The sequence below is a fragment of the Triticum aestivum genome, chromosome 3D, assembly GCF_018294505.1.
Source record: "Triticum aestivum cultivar Chinese Spring chromosome 3D, IWGSC CS RefSeq v2.1, whole genome shotgun sequence".
Taxonomy (NCBI): domain Eukaryota; kingdom Viridiplantae; phylum Streptophyta; class Magnoliopsida; order Poales; family Poaceae; genus Triticum; species Triticum aestivum.
In genome coordinates this window covers 593,564,689-593,589,673 of record NC_057802.1, presented here as the reverse complement: position 1 = coordinate 593,589,673, position 24,985 = coordinate 593,564,689, and the positions used below count along the sequence as shown (strand labels likewise).

Below are 24,985 nucleotides of genomic sequence, written 5' to 3'. Positions count from 1 at the left end.
TGAGCTGGATGTCGACTCACCGGGGGCCACCCGGATCACGATATGAAAAAAAGCCGAAACACGACGATCAAATATTAGAACTAGTGAAGTAATGTTGTGATATCATGTTGAAATCCGGGATATATGACCTCGTCATATGTCGCGGTGGGACCGATATGTGCTTCGTCCTCGGGTTTGGACGGAAACGTCCAGATCTGAAACAGTACGGCATATCGGGCCTTACACCCGTGCGCTCCTGCCTCCTTCGTTTCATCCCGCCTGCGCCTAGCCTGGCCTGCCTCCTCCAGCCATTAGAAGAAAGAATGAGCTTCACTTTGGTCCCCGGACCCTAAGAGTGGGGAGCGAGCTGAGGAAAGACCTGCAGCAGCCCGACGGTACATCTTTGCTACTAGTACCCCACTCTATTCCACTCTTCTCCATCTCCACGAAGCTTCTTCCTGGCCGTGCCCGCGCGACTCCTCGCTCCACATCTCCTCCTTCGTGTGCTTCTCTCTCTCTCTGCATCTCCACCGCAATGGCGCCCAAGAGGTCCGGCTCTGAGGCGAGGGGCAAGGCGGCGCTGGAGGCGGAAGAGCCCGCCTCCTTCAGGCAGAGCGGGAGCCTGAAGCCCGCGCTGTCGGGGTACCGCATCACGGAGGCGAAGCTCGCCGAGCTGCACCCTAACTCAGTGAGTTTGGTCAGGTGCCATCATAGGCAGACCACTGGAGACGCCACTTTTGTGAGCTTTTACAATGTAGTAGCGTTCCCTTCTAATCTCCAGTGCCTTCTCATAGTGGCGCCGAGCCTACGATGTTCAAGACAAGGATTGTGAAATGTGAATCCGATGAAACCTTGGACCTCAAAGAGATAGTCAATTTGAATAAACCCAATGCAGATATTGCAACTGAACTTGTGCATGTACGTAGTGTAAGCTCTCCAAATCTACCCTTACCAATTCAAAATTTCATACTAACTGACCTAATTTTATTTGTATGTATACTAAAGAGTGCAGCCCGTTGTTTCAGGTATCCTAACAACTTGCAACTTCCGATTCAGTAATAAATATTTAGGAGCAAAAGCCTATTGTCTAGGCCAGTTATGATAACACAAATAACTAGATCACTTGGATTAACTCTATACTCTGTTGGCACCATGCATGATCTTCAGATACGGGGCTAGGTAGAAATAGAAGTACTTCCCAGCGAGGAGAAATTATTTGCATAGAAACACCAGTTCTATGGGGAGGCTGCACATATCACAGATTGTGCATTGCAAAATACACACCAATTTTGGGGCCAGCAAAAGCACATAAACAAGGAGGCAACAGAACAGCAAGTCTAACCCTCAGAGGTTTAGTTCAGCGACACAAATAAAGTAAAACCAGAAGACCACACCCGCTTGCCTTCCCTTACACAGGAAGGGAAGAAACACAAGCACAACATGGGCTTCAAGTTGAGTAGCAAACGACACAACGCTAAATAACCAGTTTAACGACCTACAGGTAGCAACAAAGAGCTAAGTTTTCCACAGCCGACAAAGAGACATCAACTTTGTCAGATGCTCCGCCTTCGCTCTATTACATTCGCAGCCTTCACCCCCTGCAGATTGTGCCCAACCTCAATCTTTCCCACTTGGTCCTCCACTTGGTAATCCTTATGGTACTCCGTTTGCTCTAAAGTCTTGGCCTTCTGCAAAGGTTTTACACAAAAATATTGGTAAATCAAATCTGAAACTCAAAGGTAAATGCACAATTGGTACGATATCTTACAGTCCTCAGTAAAGTAACCAAGTCCTTCACGCTCTTAGCATTGAAGTTGTCAAACTCCGATTGTGGAACATGGTTTGCGCGCGGAAATCCTTTCGTTACATCATCTTGCACGAAGTCATAAAATATGTACTGCATGAAAAACAAGAGTGCATCAGAATGCAAGTAAAATTATTAAAAGACACTCACTTGAAAGGACATCAGTTACCTCCAGTATGGGTACAGGACCAAAACACAATTGAACATCCCCCTTCTTATAAGCTACCATGTGATCTATCAATAAGTCGGCTAAAAGGTCACACCATTTCATCTTCTTCAGGTCCTCAAGACTCTTCTTACCCTTGAAAAACTTCAAGTAGTCTCTTCCGAGGACTCTACTTGACTTTGTACCCAAGTAATAACCAAGAGCTTCAAGGATGAATAAAATGCAGAATTCGCGCTTATCTTCAAGTTTCTGATCCTTTTCCACTGATTCAAGAACCTTCTTCAGCAACTCCATACCAGGGACGACAGGCATTGAACGCCCCCCAGCAACTGTGAGCTTCTGATACAGCACGTTATCCTCATGATCTTCTTCCCTATTAACTTTTTCACTGCCATTGGCCACACCTAAAATCTTCTGTATCAAAGGTTTTATATCGATAAGCGGATCGCCTTCCTTGAAGACGAACATTCTCAAATCAGGATCAAAACATTCTAGCATAGCTTGAATGACTTTCTTCTTAATCTTGATAGGCTGGGCATAAAGTACATTGCTCCACAGAATTTCCTTGAGAACTTCCACAGCTATGTCCCTTCCTCTAAACTCTTGCGCAACATTTTTGACAAATTCAGATTGAGAGCTATGATACATTACTCCCTACATAATCAGAAAACAAACTAAATTAATAAACAGAAAAAGATAAGCTAGACATATACAAATCGAGGGCATATACAGAGCCCTTCTCTCTCACGACAAGAAAGAAAAATAGCCACTGAAAATTAATGGGTACAACAAGACTGCACAAGTTATGACGAGATTCAGTAAACCATAATGTTGTAACTTTTTCCAATTGGTAGTATTGATAATTACCTCGGTGTTCTTTCCTTCGCGTTGTCCCGGAACAGGTGAAACTACAATAGCAGTGTTGTCTATAAAAAAATGAGTAAGAAGCAATCTTCCTTTATATTGCAGGTGATGTTTTATATTACTACTTTAATCTGAATTATTTTTTAAACATGAAACCCATACCTGACATCTGTACTTGACTAGCTTCGGCGTGGCACACCTTCGGCGGACGTCCACGCCTCTTCAGCACTGCTTCTCCAGGTGGACGCTTCACCAGCTCTTGTCCAGCTTCATGATGTTTGCGTGGACGTCCACGTGGACGCTTCACCTGCTCTTGTCCAGCTTTGGGATGTTTGCGTGGACGTCCACGTGGACGCTTCACCGGATCTGCTGACACTGACTAGCCCATAAGTTCCAACACAAAATGGAATTTTGGATACTAAAAAATTAAAAATATAATGCAACATGTCAATCCTTACAAATACATGGTGAAGTGTAATTCACTCTAAAAGTCCCTTAAATTGTGTATATCTTTGATATACAGATTATGATTTTTGAATAGAAATCACAATTTGTATATCTTTGATAGATTGTCCTTTTCTCAGTTTCAGAAAGTACTTGTGACAGCAATTGCTTAATATAAAAATTTCATCACTTAGTCATATAGTAACTTGAGAAACATGTAATTGCAGAAGCAAATGACTTCGGTCCCTCTTTAATAATAGAAAGATGGTTCATGACTAAGCATATGGATGAGTTTGATATTATGCTTGTTTGCTCAAACTAACTTCCCTTACACAACATATAGTAGGAAGAGAGCTAATATGTGTATGCATCTCTGTACATTTAGATTTTCCATTCATATTTGGGATTTTCTGGATATCAGATCTTGCATCTGATCCTACTTGCAACGGCGGAGCTACGTGAAGGCCAGGGGGGCCGCCGCCCCCCAGCCCAAAATATGTTTTTCAGTTACCAGCTCATAATTAGCTTTGATTTGATGAAAAAAGAGGTTCTGGCCCCCCCAATCCTGGTCTTGGACCCTGGGCCTCGTCCTCCCACTCCCCAAATCACAGGCGAATAGCACGTACTCCCTTGGATGGTTGCAGCCTTGCAGGTAGGTTCGCACATCCACGCTCGCAGCGGCGACCTGTTGATCCATCGACCCGGCGGACGGCGACCTGCGCCCCTTTACCCCATGACCAGCGACCTGCGGCACTGACCCAACCCCCCGTGATTACGTGACCCCGCGGCTGGCAACCAGTTCCGCTGTCGTGGCCCTTATCCCCTACACGGCTCCACTGTCCACTCCTCCTTCCATATCTTGGCAAGTTGTAAATTGGTACAGTTATTAATTAGGGATTTTCCAGTACGAGAACTGGAGCACATCATCCATTCTTCCTCAATCTGAAATTCCTAATTGGGAGTTGTCTTCTTGTTTGAAATTGCTGAAAAGTACAAACTTGAAGATGTTTTGATAGAATTTAAAAGCATCAACGATGGAAATGTGTGTACACAAACATATGGAATTTTGGATCTGAACACACATGTATTTTGCAACCAATGTGACTAATATCAATATAAAATTTGCCTCAGGTCTGCAAAATCTACTTTGTTGCGGTGTTTAATTCTTTTTCAGCTTTCGCCCCCCCCCCCCCCCCCAGCCATTCTTGTCAAGCTCCCCCACTGCCTACTTGAGAAAAAATCTACATATTTGGGATATCAAAGGGATTAGGGCGATCTCCCCCATGAAAACTGGGGATCCCCCGTGTACCCCAAAATCCCCTAGAGGGGATCATTTCCCTGGTTTTGTTACCCCTAACATCCAAACAAGCCCTAAGAAGGGGTACGCAGGGGCATACCTGACGACGCAGGGGCATTCAGGTCGCCGTCCGCCGACTGATGGGTGTCCTTTGCCGGACTGGCCCTCGGGACGGCATCGCCGGTGACGCCTATCTTCCTGTTCGTGCGCCTGAGGACGACTGACTAATGGTCCGGACTGGCCCTCGGGTCGGCATCCACGGCGGTGCCGCTGAGCCTCTTCGAGCGCCTGTTTAGGCGCTTTTGGACGCCACCGGTGGGGGTTAGAGCGGGGTTTTGAGCTTTTGCTTTGGATCCTCCCTTCCTGGCCATACCGGGCGGTGCTCGGTGGGCTGGCGGCGGAGGCTGGAGGAGAAAAGTGACTCGGATGAAAGAAGAAGTGATTCGGATCCACTTATATTACCCTAGCACCAATGGATCTCAATGAAAATAAAGAGGCACAACGGCCCACGCGTGAATGGAGTTTGAATACGATCGAGCTCAAAAATTTACACGGAGGCACCGGTTGCAATTACCAAGGTAATAAATATACACGGCCATTTAAATCTCCACTTATTCTTTCCTTCTAATAAAGAGAGAAAAAAAGAAAGCTAGATAATCATTGTCCACCATGGCCGCTATGAACAACTGGCTCGGCCTCTCCCTTGCCCAGCAGGAGCTCCCGCCTTCGGTTGCCGCCGCCCCCTGTGACATCTCCGTCGCCAACGTATGCTTCAACATCCCCCAAGGTACAGATGATTGCTTGAGTGCAGGCCAGATTGTTTCGACATGCGTTGGATACAATAGAGTACAGGCCGCAATTGTCGCGCACTGAGCACGACCGTCCCCTCACTCTCACCGTCGCCGCCTTGCCCTCCTAGTCTGCCAACGGATGTTCTTGAGCCCCGATGCACAAGAAGAGGTGCATGAGCTCCATGCCAAAGAGGTGCGTGAGCTCGTCCACGGATGCGAAGGCCATCTTATCCTGGCCGGGTGGCAGTGCGTCGCCGCATGCTGCCTCAGTCTCACGGGGCGGCACAGGTCGGCCCCCAGCATGCTGGGGCTAAAAAGGACATGGCCTCCTCGCGCGGTATTGTGGCCTCGTCCGTGCGACGCATGTCGAAACAATCTCCGCGCGAGGAGGCCATGTCCGTTTTTAGCCCCAGCATGCTGGGGGCCGACCTGTGCCGCCCCGTGAGACTGAGGCAGCATGCGGCGACGCACTGCCTCCCGGCCAGGATAAGATGGCCTTCGCATCCGTGGACGAGCTCACGCACCTCTTTGGCATGGAGCTCATGCACCTCTTCTTGTGCATCGGGGCTCAAGAACATCCGTTGGCAGACTAGGAGGGCAAGGCAACGACGGTGAGAGTGAGGGGACGGTCGTGCTCAGTGCGCGACAATTGCGGCCTGTACTCTATTGTATCCAACGCATGTCGAAACAATCTGGCCTGCACTCAAGCAATCATCTGTACCTTGGGGGATGTTGAAGCATACGTTGGCGACGGAGATGTCACAGGGGGCGGCGGCAACCGAAGGCGGGAGCTCCTGCTGGGCAAGGGAGAGGCCGAGCCAGTTGTTCATAGCGGCCATGGTGGACAATGATTATCTAGCTTTCTTTTTTTCTCTCTTTATTAGAAGGAAAGAGTAAGTGGAGATTTAAATGGCCGTGTATATTTATTACCTTGGTAATTGCAACCGGTGCCTCCATGTAAATTTTTGAGCTCGATCGTATTCAAACTCCATTCACGCGTGGGCCGTTGTGCCTCTTTATTTTCATTGAGATCCATTGGTGCTAGGGTAATATAAGTGGATCCGAATCACTTCTTCTTTCATCCGAGTCACTTTTCTCCTCCAGCCTCCGCCGCCAGCCCACCGAGCACCGCCCGGTATGGCCAGGAAGGGAGGATCCAAAGCAAAAGCTCAAAACCCCGCTCTAACCCCCACCGGTGGCGTCCAAAAGCGCCTAAACAGGCGCTCGAAGAGGCTCAGCGGCACCGCCGTGGATGCCGACCCGAGGGCCAGTCTGGACCATTAGTCAGTCGTCCTCAGGCGCACGAACAGGAAGATAGGCGTCACCGGCGATGCCGTCCCGAGGGCCAGTCCGGCAAAGGACACCCATCAGTCGGCGGACGGCGACCTGAATGCCCCTGCGTCGTCAGGTATGCCCCTGCGTACCCCTTCTTAGGGCTTGTTTGGATGTTAGGGGTAACAAAACCAGGGAAATGATCCCCTCTAGGGGATTTTGGGGTACACGGGGGATCCCCAGTTTTCATGGGGGAGATCGCCCTAATCCCTTTGATATCCCAAATATGTAGATTTTTTCTCAAGTAGGCAGTGGGGGAGCTTGACAAGAATGGCTGGGGGGCGAAAGCTGAAAAAGAATTAAACACCGCAACAAAGTAGATTTTGCAGACCTGAGGCAAATTTTATATTGATATTAGTCACATTGGTTGCAAAATACATGTGTGTTCAGATCCAAAATTCCATATGTTTGTGTACACACATTTCCATCGTTGATGCTTTTAAATTCTATCAAAACATCTTCAAGTTTGTACTTTTCAGCAATTTCAAACAAGAAGACAACTCCCAATTAGGAATTTCAGATTGAGGAAGAATGGATGATGTGCTCCAGTTCTCGTACTGGAAAATCCCTAATTAATAACTGTACCAATTTACAACTTGCCAAGATATGGAAGGAGGAGTGGACAGTGGAGCCGTGTAGGGGATAAGGGCCACGACAGCGGAACTGGTTGCCAGCCGCGGGGTCACGTAATCACGGGGGGTTGGGTCAGTGCCGCAGGTCGCTGGTCACGGGGTAAAGGGGTGCAGGTCGCCGTCCGCCGGGTCGATGGATCAACAGGTCGCCGCTGCGAGCGTGGATGTGCGAACCTACCTGCAAGGCTGCAACCATCCAAGGGAGTACGTGCTATTCGCCTGTGATTTGGGGAGTGGGAGGACGAGGCCCAGGGTCCAAGACCAGGATTGGGGGGGCCAGAACCTCTTTTTTCATCAAATCAAAGCTAATTATGAGCTGGTAACTGAAAAACATATTTTGGGCTGGGGGGGGGCGGCGGCCCCCCTGGCCTTCACGTAGCTCCGTCGTTGCAAGTAGGATCAGATGCAAGATCTGATATCCAGAAAATCCCAAATATGAATGGAAAATCTAAATGTAGAGAGATGCATACACATATTAGCTCTCTTCCTACTATATGTTGTGTAAGGGAAGTTAGTTTGAGCAAGCAAGCATAATATCAAACTCATCCATATGCTTAGTCATGAACCATCTTTCTATTATTAAAGAGGGACCGAAGTCATTTGCTTCTGCAATTACATGTTTCCCAAGTTACTATATGACTAAGTGATGAAATTTTTATATTAAGCAATTGCTGTCACAAGTACTTTCTGAAACTGAGAAAAGGACAATCTATCAAAGATATACAAATTGTGATTTCTATTCAAAAATCATAATCTGTATATCAAAGATATACACAATTTAAGGAACTTTTAGAGTGAATTACACTTCACCATGTATTTGTAAGGATTGACATGTTGCATTATATTTTTAATTTTTTAGTATCCAATATTCCATTTTGTGTTGGAACTTATGGGCTAGTCAGTGTCAGCAGATCCGGTGAAGCGTCCACGTGGACGTCCACGCAAACATCCCAAAGCTGGACAAGAGCAGGTGAAGCGTCCACGTGGACGTCCACGCAAACATCACGAAGCTGGACAAGAGCTGGTGAAGCGTCCACCTGGAGAAGCAGTGCTGAAGAGGCGTGGACGTCCGCCGAAGGTGTGCCACGCCGAAGCTAGTCAAGTACAGATGTCAGGTATGGGTTTCATGTTTAAAAAATAATTCAGATTAAAGTAGTAATATAAAACATCACCTGCAATATAAAGGAAGATTGCTTCTTACTCATTTTTTTATAGACAGCACTGCTATTGTACTTTCACCTGTTCCGGGATAACGCGAAGGAAAGAACACTGAGGTAATTATCAATACTACCAATTGGAAAAAGTTACAACATTATGGTTTACTGAATCTCATCATAACTTGTGCAGTCTTGTTGTACCCATTAATTTTCAGTGGCTATTTTTCTTTCTTGTCGTGGGAGAGAAGGGCTCTGTATATGCCCTCGATTTGTATATGTCTAGCTTATCTTTTTCTGTTTATTAATTTAGTTTGTTTTCTGATTATGTAGGGAGTAATGTATCATAGTTCTCAATCTGAATTTGCCAAAAATGTTGCGCAAGAGTTTAGAGGAAGGGACATAGCTGTGGAAGTTCTCAAGGAAATTCTGTGGAGCAATGTACTTTATGCCTAGCCTATCAAGATTAAGAAGAAAGTCATTCAAGCTATGCTAGAATGTTTTGATCCTGATTTGAGAATGTTCGTCTTCAAGGAAGGCGATCCGCCTATCGATATAAAACCTTTGATACAGAAGATTTTAGGTGTGGCCAATGGCAGTGACAAAGTTAATAGGGAAGAAGATCATGAGGATAACGTGCTGTATCAGAAGCTCACAGTTGCTGGGGGGCGTTCAATGCCTGTCGTCCCTGGTATGGAGTTGCTGAAGAAGGTTCTTGAATCAGTGGAAAAGGATCAGAAACTTGAAGATGAGCGCGAATTCTGCATTTTATTCATCCTTGAAGCTCTTGGTTATTACTTGGGTACAAAGTCAAGTAGAGTCCTCGAAAGAGACTACTTGAAGTTTTTCAAGGGTAAGAAGAGTCTTGAGGACCTGAAGAAGATGAAATGGTGTGACCTTTTAGCCGACTTATTGATAGATCACATGGTAGCTTATAAGAAGGGGGATGTTCAATTGTGTTTTGGTCCTGTACCCATACTGGAGGTAACTGATGTCCTTTCAAGTGAGTGTCTTTTAATAATTTTACTTGCATTCTGATGCACTCTTGTTTTTCATGCAGTACATATTTTATGACTTCGTGCAAGATGATGTAACGAAAGGATTTCCGCGCGCAAACCATGTTCCACAATCGGAGTTTGACAACTTCAATGCTAAGAGCGTGAAGGACTTGGTTACTTTACTGAGGACTGTAAGATATCGTACCAATTGTGCATTTACCTTTGAGTTTCAGATTTGATTTACCAATATTTTTGTGTAAAACCTTTGCAGAAGGCCAAGACTTTAGAGCAAACGGAGTACCATAAGGATTACCAAGTGGAGGACCAAGTGGGAAAGATTGAGGTTGGGCACAATCTGCAGGGGGTGAAGGCTGCGAATGTAATAGAGCGAAGGCGGAGCATCTGACAAAGTTGATGTCTCTTTGTCGGCTGTGGAAAACTTAGCTCTTTGTTGCTACCTGTAGGTCGTTAAACTGGTTATTTAGCGTTGTGTCGTTTGCTACTCAACTTGAAGCCCATGTTGTGCTTGTGTTTCTTCCCTTCCTGTGTAAGGGAAGGCAAGCGGGTGTGGTCTTCTGGTTTTACTTTATTTGTGTCGCTGAACTAAACCTCTGAGGGTTAGACTTGCTGTTCTGTTGCCTCCTTGTTTATGTGCTTTTGCTGGCCCCAAAATTGGTGTGTATTTTGCAATGCACAATCTGTGATATGTGCAGCCTCCCCATAGAACTGGTGTTTCTATGCAAATAATTTCTCCTCGCTGGGAAGTACTTCTATTTCTACCTAGCCCCGTATCTGAAGATCATGCATGGTGCCAACAGAGTATAGAGTTAATCCAAGTGATCTAGTTATTTGTGTTATCATAACTGGCCTAGACAATAGGCTTTTGCTCCTAAATATTTATTACTGAATCGGAAGTTGCAAGTTGTTAGGATACCTGAAACAACGGGCTGCACTCTTTAGTATACATACAAATAAAATTAGGTCAGTTAGTATGAAATTTTGAATTGGTAAGGGTAGATTTGGAGAGCTTACACTACGTACATGCACAAGTTCAGTTGCAATATCTGCATTGGGTTTATTCAAATTGACTATCTCTTTGAGGTCCAAGGTTTCATCGGATTCACATTTCACAATCCTTGTCTTGAACATCGTAGGCTCGGCGCCACTATGAGAAGGCACTGGAGATTAGAAGGGAACGCTACTACATTGTAAAAGCTCACAAAAGTGGCGTCTCCAGTGGTCTGCCTATGATGGCACCTGACCAAACTCACTGAGTTAGGGTGCAGCTCGGCGAGCTTCGCCTCCGTGATGCGGTACCCCGACAGCGCGGGCTTCAGGCTCCCGCTCTGCCTGAAGGAGGCGGGCTCTTCCGCCTCCAGCGCCGCCTTGCCCCTCGCCTCAGAGCCGGACCTCTTGGGCGCCATTGCGGTGGAGATGCAGAGAGAGAGAGAAGCACACGGAGGAGGAGATGTGGAGCGAGGAGTCGCGCGGGCACGGCCAGGAAGAAGCTTCGTGGAGATGGAGAAGAGTGGAATAGAGTGGGGTACTAGTAGCAAAGATGTACCGTCGGGCTGCTGCAGGTCTTTCCTCAGCTCGCTCCCCACTCTTAGGGTCCGGGGACCAAAGTGAAGCTCATTCTTTCTTCTAATGGCTGGAGGAGGCAGGCCAGGCTAGGCGCAGGCGGGATGAAACGAAGGAGGCAGGAGCGCACGGGTGTAAGGCCCGATATGTCGTACTGTTTCAGATCTGGACGTTTCCGTCCAAACCCGAGGACGAAGCACATATCGGTCCCACCGCGACATATGACGAGGTCATATATCCCGGATTTCAACATGATATCACAACATTACTTCACTAGTTCTAATATTTGATCGTCGTGTTTCAGCTTTTTTTCATATCGTGATCCGGGTGGCCCCCGGTGAGTCGACATCCAGCTCAGGAGCCGGCCGCGCTCTAGATCTGGTCTCTACCGTCTGTCTCGGGTTTGGATTGCCGGTTAATTCTCATATGAGACCGGGTCCTCAGCCGGTCAGATTGGACCAACAGGAAACCATGTCCCCACTGGCCCGCGTTGGCTTAAAACGAATCTGTCGGGAGCTACCCGACAGATATAACAAGGTTGGCAAATGGTAAATCAGCTTGGGCCACCACTAGAAATGTTTGAAGCTAGAAAGGTAAGACAAGGGGAGACCATAACATCCCACACACGATTAGGCACGCTCGTCAAGAAACCAATACCTGGAACTCGGGGCCTAGGTGACTCGAATGGAACAAAGCGTCGGGGCGGGATAGCCTAGACCTTCCATCCTTCGTCGAATATAGTCAACATTATAATAATCATATCATCCACAATAATAATAATAATAATAATAATGTGATATCCCAAAACCAAGGAGTAACAGGAGGTAACATTCGTAGCATCCTAAGCATGCATACTAAGCAGGGGCTGAGCAACGAGCAATAGTAACATAGCAGTACATGGTTTGCTGGGAAGGGACATGGCTGTATTGGTTTGAAGGAGGTTGTAAACATGTGGTAGGATCAAACATCGAAGCTAGCCTATACTAGCATGCAAACCGCTGGTTATAATAGAATGGATCATAAGTAATGCATAGTCCTTGCCTGTTGATAGGTCGGGTTCCGAAGGTGTAGTCGATCGCACGCTCGCAACGTCGCCGAAGGTGACCCCAAGAGCACACAAGGCGGTAAACACTGGAAAGCAATCAACGGTTGCACACTATTACTACGGAGCATCACACGATCAAGAAGGCAACACATAGCACGACAACGCGATACGGATCTATCGTCGAGAACGGTTACTAATAGTTTAAGTGGGGTATCGGTCACACACCACGAATACCGCACGTTTACGGTGGTTCAAGTTGTTTAGCTACAGGTGATCAACCAACGGTTATTAACATGGCATGTCACACAAGCATGGCATGTCACACAAGCATGGCAAAAGGTTGAGCACAAAGTAGACTACCTATGCTAGTCATTTTGCTAGCAGGCGTACGTCTCCATGAACCCATTGCTGGGTAGCGTCTTTGGTGTTGTGGCCTCGTGGGGACGAGGCATCGGCCCCTGTGTGCATGTTATCTCCAATTCGACCTTGACCACACGCGCCTGCTAGCACCGGGCCAGAGGAATCCTTTGCTTTTTTAGCTTTCCATAACCTCTCTGCCCGCATTCTCAACCCAGAATAACCTACTTCAACAAGCCTGTGGCTATTGACTTCAAGAAGAAGGAGAAGGTTGTCACCGAGAAGAAGCAGGCAGGCGAGAATCGCAATGTCATCTTCGCCCGCACCTAGGCCCTGACCACACGCGCCTGCTAGCACCGGGCCAGAGGAATCCTTTGCTTTTTTAGCTTTCCATAACCTCTCTGCCCGCATTCTCAACCCAGAATAACCTACTTCAAGCAGCCTGCGGCTATTGACTTCGAGAAGAAGGAGAAGGCTGTCACCGAGAAGAAGCAGGCAGGCGAGAATCGCAATGTCATCTTCGCCCGCACCCAGGCCCTGCTCGATGACTTTGTTGTTGGCCAGAGGAATCGTTTGCTTGTTTAGCTTTCCATAACCTCTCTTGTAGATCAACTCTCGGACACTCTTCAACCTTTGCTTGCTGGGTAGCGTCTTTGGTGTTGTGGCCTCGTGGGGACGAGGCATCAACGTCCCGGTCGGAGAGGAGGAGTGCACGGTGGAAGGATGAGATGCTACCGTCAATCGCTAGGTGCTGGCAGGTGCACGTCTCCATGAACCCATTGCTGGGTAGCGTCTTTGGAGTTGTGGCCTCGTGGGGACGAGGCATCGGCCCCTGTGTGCATGTTATCTCCATTTCGACCTTGACCACACGCGCCTGCTAGCACCGGGCCAGAGGAATCCTTTGCTTTTTTAGCTTTCCATAACCTCTCTGCCCGCATTCTCAACCCAGAATAACCTACTTCAAGAAGAAGGAGAAGGCTGTCACCGAGAAGAAGCAGGCAGGCGAGAATCGCAATGTCATCTTCGCCCGCACCCAGGCCCTGACCACACGCGCCTGCTAGCACCGGGCTAGAGGAATCCTTTGCTTTTTCAGCTTTCCATAACCTCTCTGCCCGCATTCTCAACCCAGAATAACCTACTTCAAGAAGCCTGCGGCTATTGACTTCGAGAAGAAGGAGAAGGTTGTCACCGAGAAGAAGCAGGCAGGCGAGAATCGCAATGTCATCTTCGCCCGCACCCAGGCCCTGCTCGATGACTTTGTTGTTGGCCAGAGGAATCGTTTGCTTGTTTAGCTTTCCATAACCTCTCTTGTAGATCAACTCTCGGACACTCTTCAACCTTTGCTTGCTGGGTAGCGTCTTTGGTGTTGTGGCCTCGTGGGGACGAGGCATCAACGTCCCGGTCGGAGAGGAGGAGTGCACGGTGGAAGGATGAGATGCTACCGTCAATCGCTAGGTGCTGGCAGGCGCACGTCTCCATGAACCCATTGCTGGGTAGCGTCTTTGGAGTTGTGGCCTCGTGGGGACGAGGCATCGGCCCCTGTGTGCATGTTATCTCCAATTCGGCCTTGACCACACGCGCCTGCTAGCACCGGGCTAGAGGAATCCTTTGCTTTTTCAGCTTTCCATAACCTCTCTGCCCGCATTCTCAACCCAGAATAACCTACTTCAAGAAGCCTGCGGCTATTGACTTCGAGAAGAAGGAGAAGGTTGTCACCGAGAAGAAGCAGGCAGGCGAGAATCGCAATGTCATCTTCGCCCGCACCCAGGCCCTGCTCGATGACTTTGTTGTTGGCCAGAGGAATCGTTTGCTTGTTTAGCTTTCCATAACCTCTCTTGTAGATCAACTCTCGGACACTCTTCAACCTTTGCTTGCTGGGTAGCGTCTTTGGTGTTGTGGCCTCGTGGGGACGAGGCATCAACATCCCGGTCGGAGAGGAGGAGTGCACGGTGGAAGGATGAGATGCTACCGTCAATCGCTAGGTGCTGGCAGGCGCACGTCTCCATGAACCCATTGCTGGGTAGCATCTTTGGTGTTGTGGCCTCGTGGGGACGAGGCATCGGCCCCTGTGTGCATGTTATCTCCAATTCGGGCTTGACCACACGCGCCTGCTAGCACCGGGCCATAGGAATCCTTTGCTTTTCTAGCTTTCCATAACCTCTCTGCCCGCATTCTCAACCCAGAATAACCTACTTCAAGAAGCCTGCGGCTATTGACTTCGAGAAGAAGGAGAAGGCTGTCACCGAGAAGAAGCAGGCAGGCGAGAATCGCAATGTCATCTTCGCCCGCACCCAGGCCCTGCTCGATGACTTTGTTGTTGGCCAGAGGAATCGTTTGCTTGTTTAGCTTTCCATAACCTCTCTTGTAGATCAACTCTCGGACACTCTTCAACCTTTGCTTGCTGGGTAGCGTCTTTGGTGTTGTGGCCTCGTGGGGACGAGGCATCAACATCCCGGTCGGAGAGGAGGAGTGCACGGTGGAAGGATGAGATGCTACCGTCAATCGCTAGGTGCTGGCAGGCGCACGTCTCCATGAACCCATTGCTGGGTAGCGTCTTTGGTGTTGTGGCCTCGTGGGGACGAGGCATCGGCCCCTGTGTGCATGTTATCTCCAATTCGGGCTTGACCACACGCGCCTGCTAGCACCGGGCCATAGGAATCCTTTGCTTTTCTAGCTTTTCATAACCTTTCTGCCCGCATTCTCAACCCAGAATAACCTACTTCAAGAAGCCTGCGGCTATTGACTTCGAGAAGAAGGAGAAGGTTGTCACCGAGAAGAAGCAGGCAGGCGAGAATCGCAATGTCATCTTCGCCTGCACCCAGGCCCTGCTCGATGCCAATCGGTGAGTATCATTTTGCAATTTTGGGTGCAATTTTGATGACGTGCCATCAGAAGCAATGGCCCCATTATTATTATTAGGTATAGATATGCAGATTGTGGATCGAACTGCTCTATGGCAACAAAATCTTGGCAGCTGTCTCACATGATGCAGCGCCCGATTGCGAACCGAACAGATGAAATCAGTCTCACATGAAGAAGCATCTCATTGAAGCCAGGCTAACTCGTAGGGATGCAAGCGGACGCGTCCACTACAGTCCACGAATCTAAACTAAGCTAATTACTGCTACTTTAACAACCGTGCTAATTCAAAATTGATCGATGCGGACGCTCGCAGGTTTGGCGGGCGCGTCCGCCTGCATGCCTTGAACCAGATGCAAAGCCTACTATAGATAAAACCCAAAAGTGTTTTTTCATGCATCTGGCTGGCGTGCTCGCTCTGCCTGTGTAGTGAGCTCGGGAAAGAAAGAAAGGAAGAGTATACGGGTTCGTGGGTACCCAGGGAGACGCGGGCTTTATCGCGACTTTTTGGGCGCCATAGGGTCATGTGCATTCTTGTAGGAAAGCAAATCGGCCTGCTCTAGCAAAGAATGCCTGCGTCGGTTGCATCCAGGGAGAGCAACTAGTTAACGAGCATTTCTTCGGAGCGCTCGTAACGAGCGGTTCAGGAACGCTCCGCCCGTGACAAGTGTCGTGCGCGGAGCGTTCTCGTAAGGGAAAACCAGCTGGCGCGGTTGGTTTTCGGTTTGTGGTTTCGTGCGTTTTGCAGTTTGACCCTTGAACTATCAGAATTTTTCGTTTTCCCTTTCCGCGCGATAACACAAAGAAAATACCAGTTCGCGTTTCCCTTTCTGTTCCCATCTGTCCGGTTGGTATAAGAACCGGGATTAAAGGTATTGGGCTTTAGTACCGACCCTTTAGTCCCGGTTCCTGAACGGGGACAAATGGGCCTTATAAACCGGGATAAATGGGCCTTTTTCTACTAGTGATAGTCATTACCACCAACACACTAGCTATTTAATCATCATAGTCATAGTGTAGCACATCATCATCTTCAAACTCATTCTAGCTAGCTAATCACCACCAACACTAGCTACGGTAGCTATTTAATCACCACCAACACTAGCTAATAATAATCATCATAATCATTACCACCAACACTAGCTATTTAATCATCATAGTCAGAGTGTAGCACATCATCATCTTCAAACTCATTCTAGCTAGCTAATCACTCCTGCTACTCTTTCTCAGGTAAAATAGCATAAAACATGTGTAGTACTCCTGCTTCATCATATTGGAGCATGCAGATGAATCTGTCTCCTAATTGTGGGCTGCGCTTCTGATTGCTACCCCCTAGTACTTCTCTACTGCGATCATTCACAATTTTGCTCCACTCTTTGACTATTAAGACTTGCTGACTTTAAGAAATGATGAATGCACTCATGTGCAATGCAGGATATCTTGGTCGTAAACTAACCATTGTCATGCGACCTTTAGGCTCGATCCAACGAGGCACAACACTCATCGGAAGTCCCTATTAAAGAACATCGCAGTAACATACTTAGCAATGAAGTTTAGCTTAAAAAATAATGTATGCAAAAGATGCACTGAGGACAAATAGTAAAAATCTTACCATCTTTCCTAAATAGATATGACCGTAGTCCAATACGAACACTAGTGGTCACACGTTTTGAGTACTAATTAATATCTCGAAGTCTAGGAAAATAACCTGTCTTGACAGTATCAAGATCCTCAAGCCATAAAACATAATGACCTATCTCCTCGCAGTTTAGTTCAGCTCCAGGACAGTAATAGGTGCTGTCTACCAAGCGCTGGACATGTTTGCTTGAATGGAAATAAGCTGTCAATAGAAATTAGTTGTCAACTATTTTTAAATAAAAAATATAAATTAGTTAGTAAAAATGGTTGAGAAACTCGCATAATGGTAGAACTGGAGGCGTCTGCACATCGACCCAGATGTCGATATTACCTTCAATTTCATCTTCCGGACGAATATCAAATTTTTCTTACTAAAATTACAAAAAAATCTAACTGGAGGCGTCTGCACATCGACCCAGATGTCGATATTAATTTTTTCAATACATTTCTATATTGAAAATAAAAATTACAAAAAAATTCTATACCTAAATTTTCTTACTAAAAATTTTTATTACTAAATTTGATACCTAAAAATTTCTCATGTAGCATTCCAATAGATTTCTATAATTGAAAATTTTCTATACCTAAAAAATTATATTACTAAAATTTTCTATTACTAACACTTTTTTATATTCAAGAAACCTACTCACTAGTCTTCTATCCTATTCAAAATACCTATATTCTACCTATATTTTCTATTTTATTCTATTCAAAATACCTACATTCTGTTCATATAACTTATATGTTCTATTTTACTCAAAATAATTAACATAGATGGGAGAGGGAGGAAGGGATAAAGGAGGGAGGAAGGGAGGGAGGGAGGAGGCCGAGATGGCGGCAGATGGAGGGGGGAAAGGAGGGAGGAGCAGGATGGAGGAGGGGCGGCGGATGGAGGTGGGGCGACGGAGAGGGGGGAGGAGGGTGGCGGGACGAGGAGGGCGGTGAGAGGGAGGGGAGAGGAGCGCAGAAAGGGAGGAAGGGAGGCGGATACGTACCTTGGGGCGCTGGTGGGTGACGGCGGTGACAGCGCGCGGCGGAGTGGGCGAGTGAGAGTGTGAGGGGAGAGTGAGGCCGCGCGCGTGTGGATAAGATACCCGTAGTAGTAGCGCTGGTCCGTAAACAGCGCTACTGCTACAATCGTTAGCAGTAGCGTTTTTGCTTAAACAGCACTACTACTAAAGCTATGATCATTAGCATGTAAAACAGGCATCAAATAAAAAATGCATTGGTCATCATTGGTCTTTTTGTGTATAATATAAATTGTCAATTTGAATCTTCGCCTGTATAAGTACAAGCGAAGATTCATATTGCCACAGATCCTATACATCGAGTTCAATGAAGATCAATTGGTTGTGATAGTTTGGGAAGCACCATATTTAAGGTGGTTAAAATTCTGTTCGCGGAGCGAGGTGGGACTAAAATTTGGTCATAGAAGGGCTGAATTTAGCAATAGCAATAGCGCTTTTTGCGCACAAGCGCTACTAGTATGCCTGGCCTGCCGGTAACGGTCTGGCAATTATAGTAGTAGCGGGTTTTGTAACTAGAGTGCTACTGGTAAGTGCATAGTAGCAGTGCTTTCTGCTGCCAAACGCTACTAATAACTAGTAGCAGCGTTGCCATTTAAAAAGCGCTACTAGTAAGCTCCTGTGTATAAGATTTTCCCTAGTAGTGTTCAGTGTCAAACACTGGCTCTTCCTGCTCGCTCTCAATGATCATATTGTGCAAGATGACACAGCAAGTCATGATCTCCCACATTTGATCTTTCGACCAGGTCTGAGCAGGGTACCAGACAACAGCAAATCGAGATTGGAGCACACCAAATGCCCGCTCGACATCCTTCCTGCAAGCCTCCTAAACCTTCGCAAAGTGGGACTTCTTGCCTCCTGGCACAGGGTTTGAGATAGTCTTCACAAATATAGACCATCTCGGAAAGATGCCATCAGCTAGGTAGTACCCGTTGTTGTAGTGCCGCCCATTGACCTCGAAGTTCACCGGAGGAGAGTGACCTTCAACAAGCTTGGCAAAGACAGGGGAGCACTGCAGCACGTTGATGTCATTGTGAGTTCATGGCATACCAAAGGAGTGCCAAATCCAGAGGTCCTGTGTGGCCACTGCCTCAAGTACCACATGCAACCGCCTTTGGCAACTTTGTACATCCCCTGCCAAGCAAATGGACAATTCTTTCATTTCCAATGCATGCAGTCGATGCTTCCAAGCATCCCAGGAAATCCTCTTGCTGCATTCTGTGCTAGGATCCGAGCAGTGTCTTCGGCATTGGGTGATCCAAACACTGCCACCACTGCCCAGCAAAACTTGTAGAAACACTCAATGGTCGTGGACTCAGCCATGCGCCCATAGTCGTCGAGTGAATCACCGGGAGCTCCGTATGCAAGCATCCTCATAACTGTCGTGCACTTCTGGATTGAGGTGAATCCAAGTGTGCGAGTGAAATCCTTCTTGCACTTGAAGTAGCTGTCGAACTCTCGATGGAATTGACAATCCTGAGGAAAAGCTTTCGGCTCATCCGATAACGGCGCCGAAAAGCATCGGCGAAGTAGTTGGAGTAGAGCATGCAATAGCCTTCCAGACGATGCCGTTCTTTGCTTTCAACCGCCCCGATGCCGAGCCACCTCGTCGCGGCTTTTCATTGCTCGCGAGCAGGCCGACGAGGACCATGAGATGCTCCTCCTGCACGTCGGCATCGGCTTCCTCCTCCAGCAACGCCGCGAGCGTCTCCTGGTCGTCCAAGTCCATCACCGCGCAGGCAAAACACCGAACACCTGGCGGGCGTGGTTGGCGCACAGCCGTCGGTATACGCCCTGCGTAGCCGGAGCCCCGGAAAACTCGCCCGGAAGGTGGTGGAGAGGTCGCCGCGGCGAAACCTTTTCTCTTTTCCGGCGGGGAATGGCCTATCTAGCGGTGCTAGGCGGCAGGCGGCGTCGGAATCGGCAAGGTGGTGGCCGAGCGCGCGGGGGTGGTGGGCGAATCTGGACGATTGCCTTGACTTTTTGCGCGTGTTTTTCCCTTCCACCGGAGGCCCCGAGCGCACTGGATTCGGCCTGGGATCGCCGGGCCCAAAAACAGGCCGAGCTAGCGGATTTCGGCGTCTTGAGGACGCAACTGGGGGGTTTTTTCGGCGCCGGCATGGAAAAAGTCGCCCGGGGGGGCTGTTGGGGCGCGGCTGGAGATGCTCTTATGGCCTAAAGCTCTAAGGCGAATGACGGAATGAGACAGACAGCAAAACAAACAAGCACAGAATTTAGCATCCACAACAAGTATGTTCTTCTCTTGCATTCCGTTGGAGCATGAAGGTGTTCTGCTCTGTGTTTACGCATCAGAAGACTGACACCATATTCACAAGTAAGCATCAAACTGCCGCCATCTGGACTCTTCCAACTCTTGATTGTGGCAGCAACATGTAATGAAGTCCAACCATGTCTCCACAGCTCCCACGAGCCACGCACAAGTTGCCTGAAACCAGGGCAGCGGTCCTTCACATGAGCAGGCATAAAAGAGACATCGAGTTAAATGCGCACTACCAGAGTGAAATCAACTGCAAAGCTAAAGCAGAGGCTAGGCCTATCAAGTGCTCCCTCTGTAAACTGATAATACTATAAGATGTTTTTAAGATCACTACTTTAGTGATCTAAAATATCTTATATTAGTTTAAAAAGGGAGTAAATAGTAATTACATGCACTTGATTCCTCTTTCATTGCTGTGCAGATGTCACACAAATCCCAAGGCTTGTGCTATCTACTCCTTTTTACACTCAGCCATATAAAATGTGCCGCCTAATTACTACAACTTGTGCGAGTAAATCTTCCATCAAAGTCTATCCGCTGGACGCAGATGCAAGACTAGGCAGGCTACTGATCATGCAACTTCATATCCTGGCAATACTGGTGCAGCTAAAGTTACAGCTATACCTAGCACAGATTATTCAGTTATGTGTTCTCTCAGTGTTTTACATCTAGTGGCTTGAATTGTCCTCAAGAAGAATATATCAACAACAAAAAAACTGATACCAAATGCAACTCCTGAAGCTCTAAAAAGATAATCCCCAATTGGACACTGAGGATGCAAGTCCATTGGACAATGAGGATACCCAGGGGCTGGTTGGTCTTGAGCCCAACCTGGGGATTTGAGCAGGTAATGGCAAAATGCTTACAAAGAACTGTTCAGAGACATAAATCTGAATGGTTTCCTAAACTTTGATGTTAATCAATCTCTGGAATGATTTCCTTCACCATCATGAAGAAGGCATCCGTGCAAGGCCTTGAATTTATTCAAGCCTCATAATGAGAACTACTACCAAGTAATTTTCCCTTCAGAAATACTCCCTCCGTCCCATATTAATTGTCGCTCAGACGGATGTATCTAGACGTAGATACATTCGTTTGAGCGATAACTAATATGGCACGGAGGGAGTATACATTTGCTTTTGCCAGGGGTAATTCTTGAGCACTCAGGCATGTACAATCTGCTATCACACACTACTTTAGAGTTTTCACTTACCTAAACCAGAACAGGGACTATTTCTTCCATTCGTTCTGGTGGCAGATTTTTACTTTTTACCCTTGAAACGCTTGTAGGTAAACCACCAATCATCTGGATGTTTTCCCCTGCAAGTGGCTCCGGCTACGCCTATGCCAATAGCACATATGGCTCTAGGCAACCCTCCACATGCTGAAACCATCTAATAACCAATATAAACTATAAATTATAGTGCACAGTTTTTATTTGTATGTTGAAAGTATATCTGAAAAAGTTGTTCTGTAAAAATATATATTACCTGTTTTGCATATTCACAAATTTCATTATCAGCTTCTGTGATTTTTACTCCCGCATTATACTCGAAAAGACTCCAAGCATCTTCATCCCCGAGACACTTCATCTCAAGAGTGTTTGATATGGTGCATCCCATGCGAGCACATACTACCTGACTCCTCGACGTAAGAATAACCTTTTGCCGATGCCCAAGAGCCATCGTCAAACCAACAGCTGTCAAATCTGGGTAGACTTCATCTTGCACATCGTCTAACAGAACCAAAAAACTGACATGCTCTAGGTACTCCATGATGATTTTAGCTCGGTATAATGCTCCTCTAACAATGAGATTGTCTCCCAATCCAATTTCAAAAAATATGCGACATGATTTTGCATAACTCTCACGCTACTGCCACCATCAAGAAATATGACATGACGAAATGAATCAGCATAGCTATCAGCGATGAGTGAAAGAAGCCGTGTCTTGCCAACACCTGACGTGCCCCATAATCCAAATATAGACTCATCCGATCGTTCACTTTGTAAGAATTCAAGACCTTATTCTTATAAATATCCATCCCATAAAGGCCGCGAATACGAGGCACTATTTGCCGAGCACGAATTGGGGTTTCTAACATTCCTCGCTCCTCAGAGGTCTTTGCCTGATTAGCCACATAACGAGCACTGAACTCCCACATCAAAATGCTGATTTCATACATTATGGCACTAACCTGATTCAGAGCAACAACACAGTCAATAAGTCACACATGAAAAAACACTTGTCTAGTTTGCACGAGTGTGGAATAAGTTAATTAGGTTATCCAAATAAATAAATATCAATGCAAGAATCACAAGCATGCTAGAGAGACAGATTTTACTAAATAAAATTGTGGAGAAAGCATGACACATGGAAGTAAAGTTATCATTGTATAATTACCTCAATAATATAATACACATAATAGGCATGGAATGAGTCAATTGTCAAGGGAGGTTAGTAATTAGTGTAGTGTCAGGCCTCTAGTCAAGGCAGCAACATGGTCAATATGTGGAGTGACTCTTATTTGCTCGGCCATGGATCAGCAGATTATCATACCTGTAACTTGGGCATCCATAGGTAGATCATCTTGGGCACCAATAAGCAGATCATGAAAGCAAGCTTTAATTGATGATGCACAATCATGTGTCTGAAACGAGAGAAATTGTCAGATCATGTAATCAAAATTATACTCTTTGTTTGTACCCTACAAGACAACTCCACCTATGTTGTCTCAACATAGCCGGTCCCAAGCTCGAGTAAAGGAAGGTTGTGATAGGCTTGGCGAGCCAACGTCAAAACTCCACTTTACACATAAAGATATAAAGTACAGACAATCATGGAGTCTACGGAATTATCAGTTCATACCTTTCTGGTTGAATTGGCCTTGTCCTTTTCACTAACATGAGAATGAAAAAAAGAGGCACCATTGCAGCACATAAATGACCAAGAGTATGCCCACTGAAAATATGAAGTGTCCACGTATAAATTGGTTTGTCTGCAACTTCTTCTACTCTTGCAAGAACGTAAAATCCTGAAATTATTATTTTCAATAGAAGAAAAAAAATCAGATTGTTATAACTTAGGTCATATTGAATTGCACTTTCAGTAAGAACAACCAGAAGTTCATGTCCTATGAGAAATGAACTATCAAAAAACCAAGTACATTGAGGTGAATCAGAAATAGCAACCTACACAAAAAATGAAAATACATGCATTATATTGAGCAAGAATAATACTAACCTGCTGCCCATAACCAGTAGCTCGTTGATTCAAACGACTTTGTTCCTGCCCAATCATCAAACCTTTCGATAATGAAAATGGCCTCAAAAGATGTGAAAGCGATCATCATCTGGACAAACAAACCAACATGCCATCCTTCAGTATATTAAAACATCAAGAGAGTAGAAGCAAAAAGGGGGATACCGACTATTCCTTTCCAAGCAATTTTACATACAAACATGGTGCTGAATGTTAGTCCTACTGCATAGAAGTCTAGGAAAGACTTACTGGCAATGTGTCCCAAAATAGGGTGTCATTTTTCGGGTTGAGATGGTAAAAGAATGAACCAAAACCAACAACACTGACACCAGCAAAAAGGAGTGTATAGAGACGCCTCTGTGAGCTGCCAGCACGATTAAGTATTAACATTAGAGTGTTTCAAATATTAATTAGAGTTAAAACAGGAACGGATATTGGCATAAGCATCAAATCTGCACCATGGCCTACAGAGCTTTCGCAGTGGTTAAGGATGAGCCTGGCAAGACCGACAAAAAAGAAGGGGATCATTGAGACCACATTCAGCGTATTAGGGATCCCTACAAAATAAGACATAAATGTTATTCAACATTATTAAGATAATTAACCCATATAACTATGCCCCAGACTATATTTGCACGAAAAAAATGATTATGATTTGTATTCTATCAATCAGAAGTGTTTTTTTAATGGAGCATAATTTAGCCAAAATTAAGTTTTACTTTCTTTTGAATGGAGCTTAATTTAGCCAAATCTACGTTTTACTCGATCCGAATCTCTCCTGTCACTTGTATTAAGTTTGTTGGACTTATAAACAATCAAATTACAAACTCAAAATTATTAAAACAGCAGAATTGATGTGAGTGTGCAGCAACAGAACAGGGGGCAAACGGATGATACAAGACAAAAGCGCAAAGTGGAGATTAATTACCAAGGAAAAGTGTGCGTTGGTCGGCAAAGTCGTGATAGTCCTCATCATGCGGGATAGCGGCTATGACAAGCATGAGCACAATGAATAGGCGGCTGCTACAAGTCAGCCGGTTGATCTTAGAAAAAGATCAACCGCCTAGATCGCCGTCCGATCTAGTGCGCCTAGCTGTTCGATGCATGCTCGCAGCAATACAGAGCGCGTCTTCATCCTCTCGCTTGTACTGCCTCTCCTCCCGCCTGGCAGTGCTCACTTCGTCGGAGTAGTAGCCCCCGTAGCAGCGCCCATCGCCAGAGTGTTGATCCTCGGTCACAGCAACCCATCCGGAGCCGCCGGCGACTGCTGCTCGCAGCACTGGGAGCCATCCAACTGCTGCTCAGAAAAACGGCAACGCCGACCGCGCCAAAAAAGCTCTAACGCAGCAGCTTCCATGGCAGCACAGCGCAGCGTGAAGCACCGGCGGCGCTCGGCGCTCCATTGCAATCCCCGACGACGCTCCATTGCAACCCCTGACGAGCTTCAACGACCCCATGCGCGCTTCATTGCAGCTCCGGCG

At 46.6% G+C, this 24,985-nt stretch overlaps 1 protein-coding gene across 1 annotated transcript; it reads right to left on the bottom strand.

The window, feature by feature from the left end:
* Positions 1 to 20,159: 20,159 nt before the first annotated feature.
* On the bottom strand, positions 20,160 to 23,988 carry LOC123080777 (uncharacterized). Its single transcript, XM_044503723.1, has 8 exons — positions 23,963 to 23,988; positions 23,754 to 23,868; positions 23,487 to 23,595; positions 23,112 to 23,277; positions 22,803 to 22,893; positions 21,735 to 22,440; positions 21,458 to 21,638; positions 20,160 to 20,412 (listed from the first exon to the last, which is right to left on the bottom strand). The coding sequence occupies exons 3-6, from the start codon at positions 23,593 to 23,595 to the stop codon at positions 22,111 to 22,113; spliced, it is 696 nt and encodes a 231-aa protein (XP_044359658.1). The 5' UTR covers positions 23,754 to 23,868; positions 23,963 to 23,988; the 3' UTR covers positions 20,160 to 20,412; positions 21,458 to 21,638; positions 21,735 to 22,110.
* Positions 23,989 to 24,985: the final 997 nt, after the last annotated feature.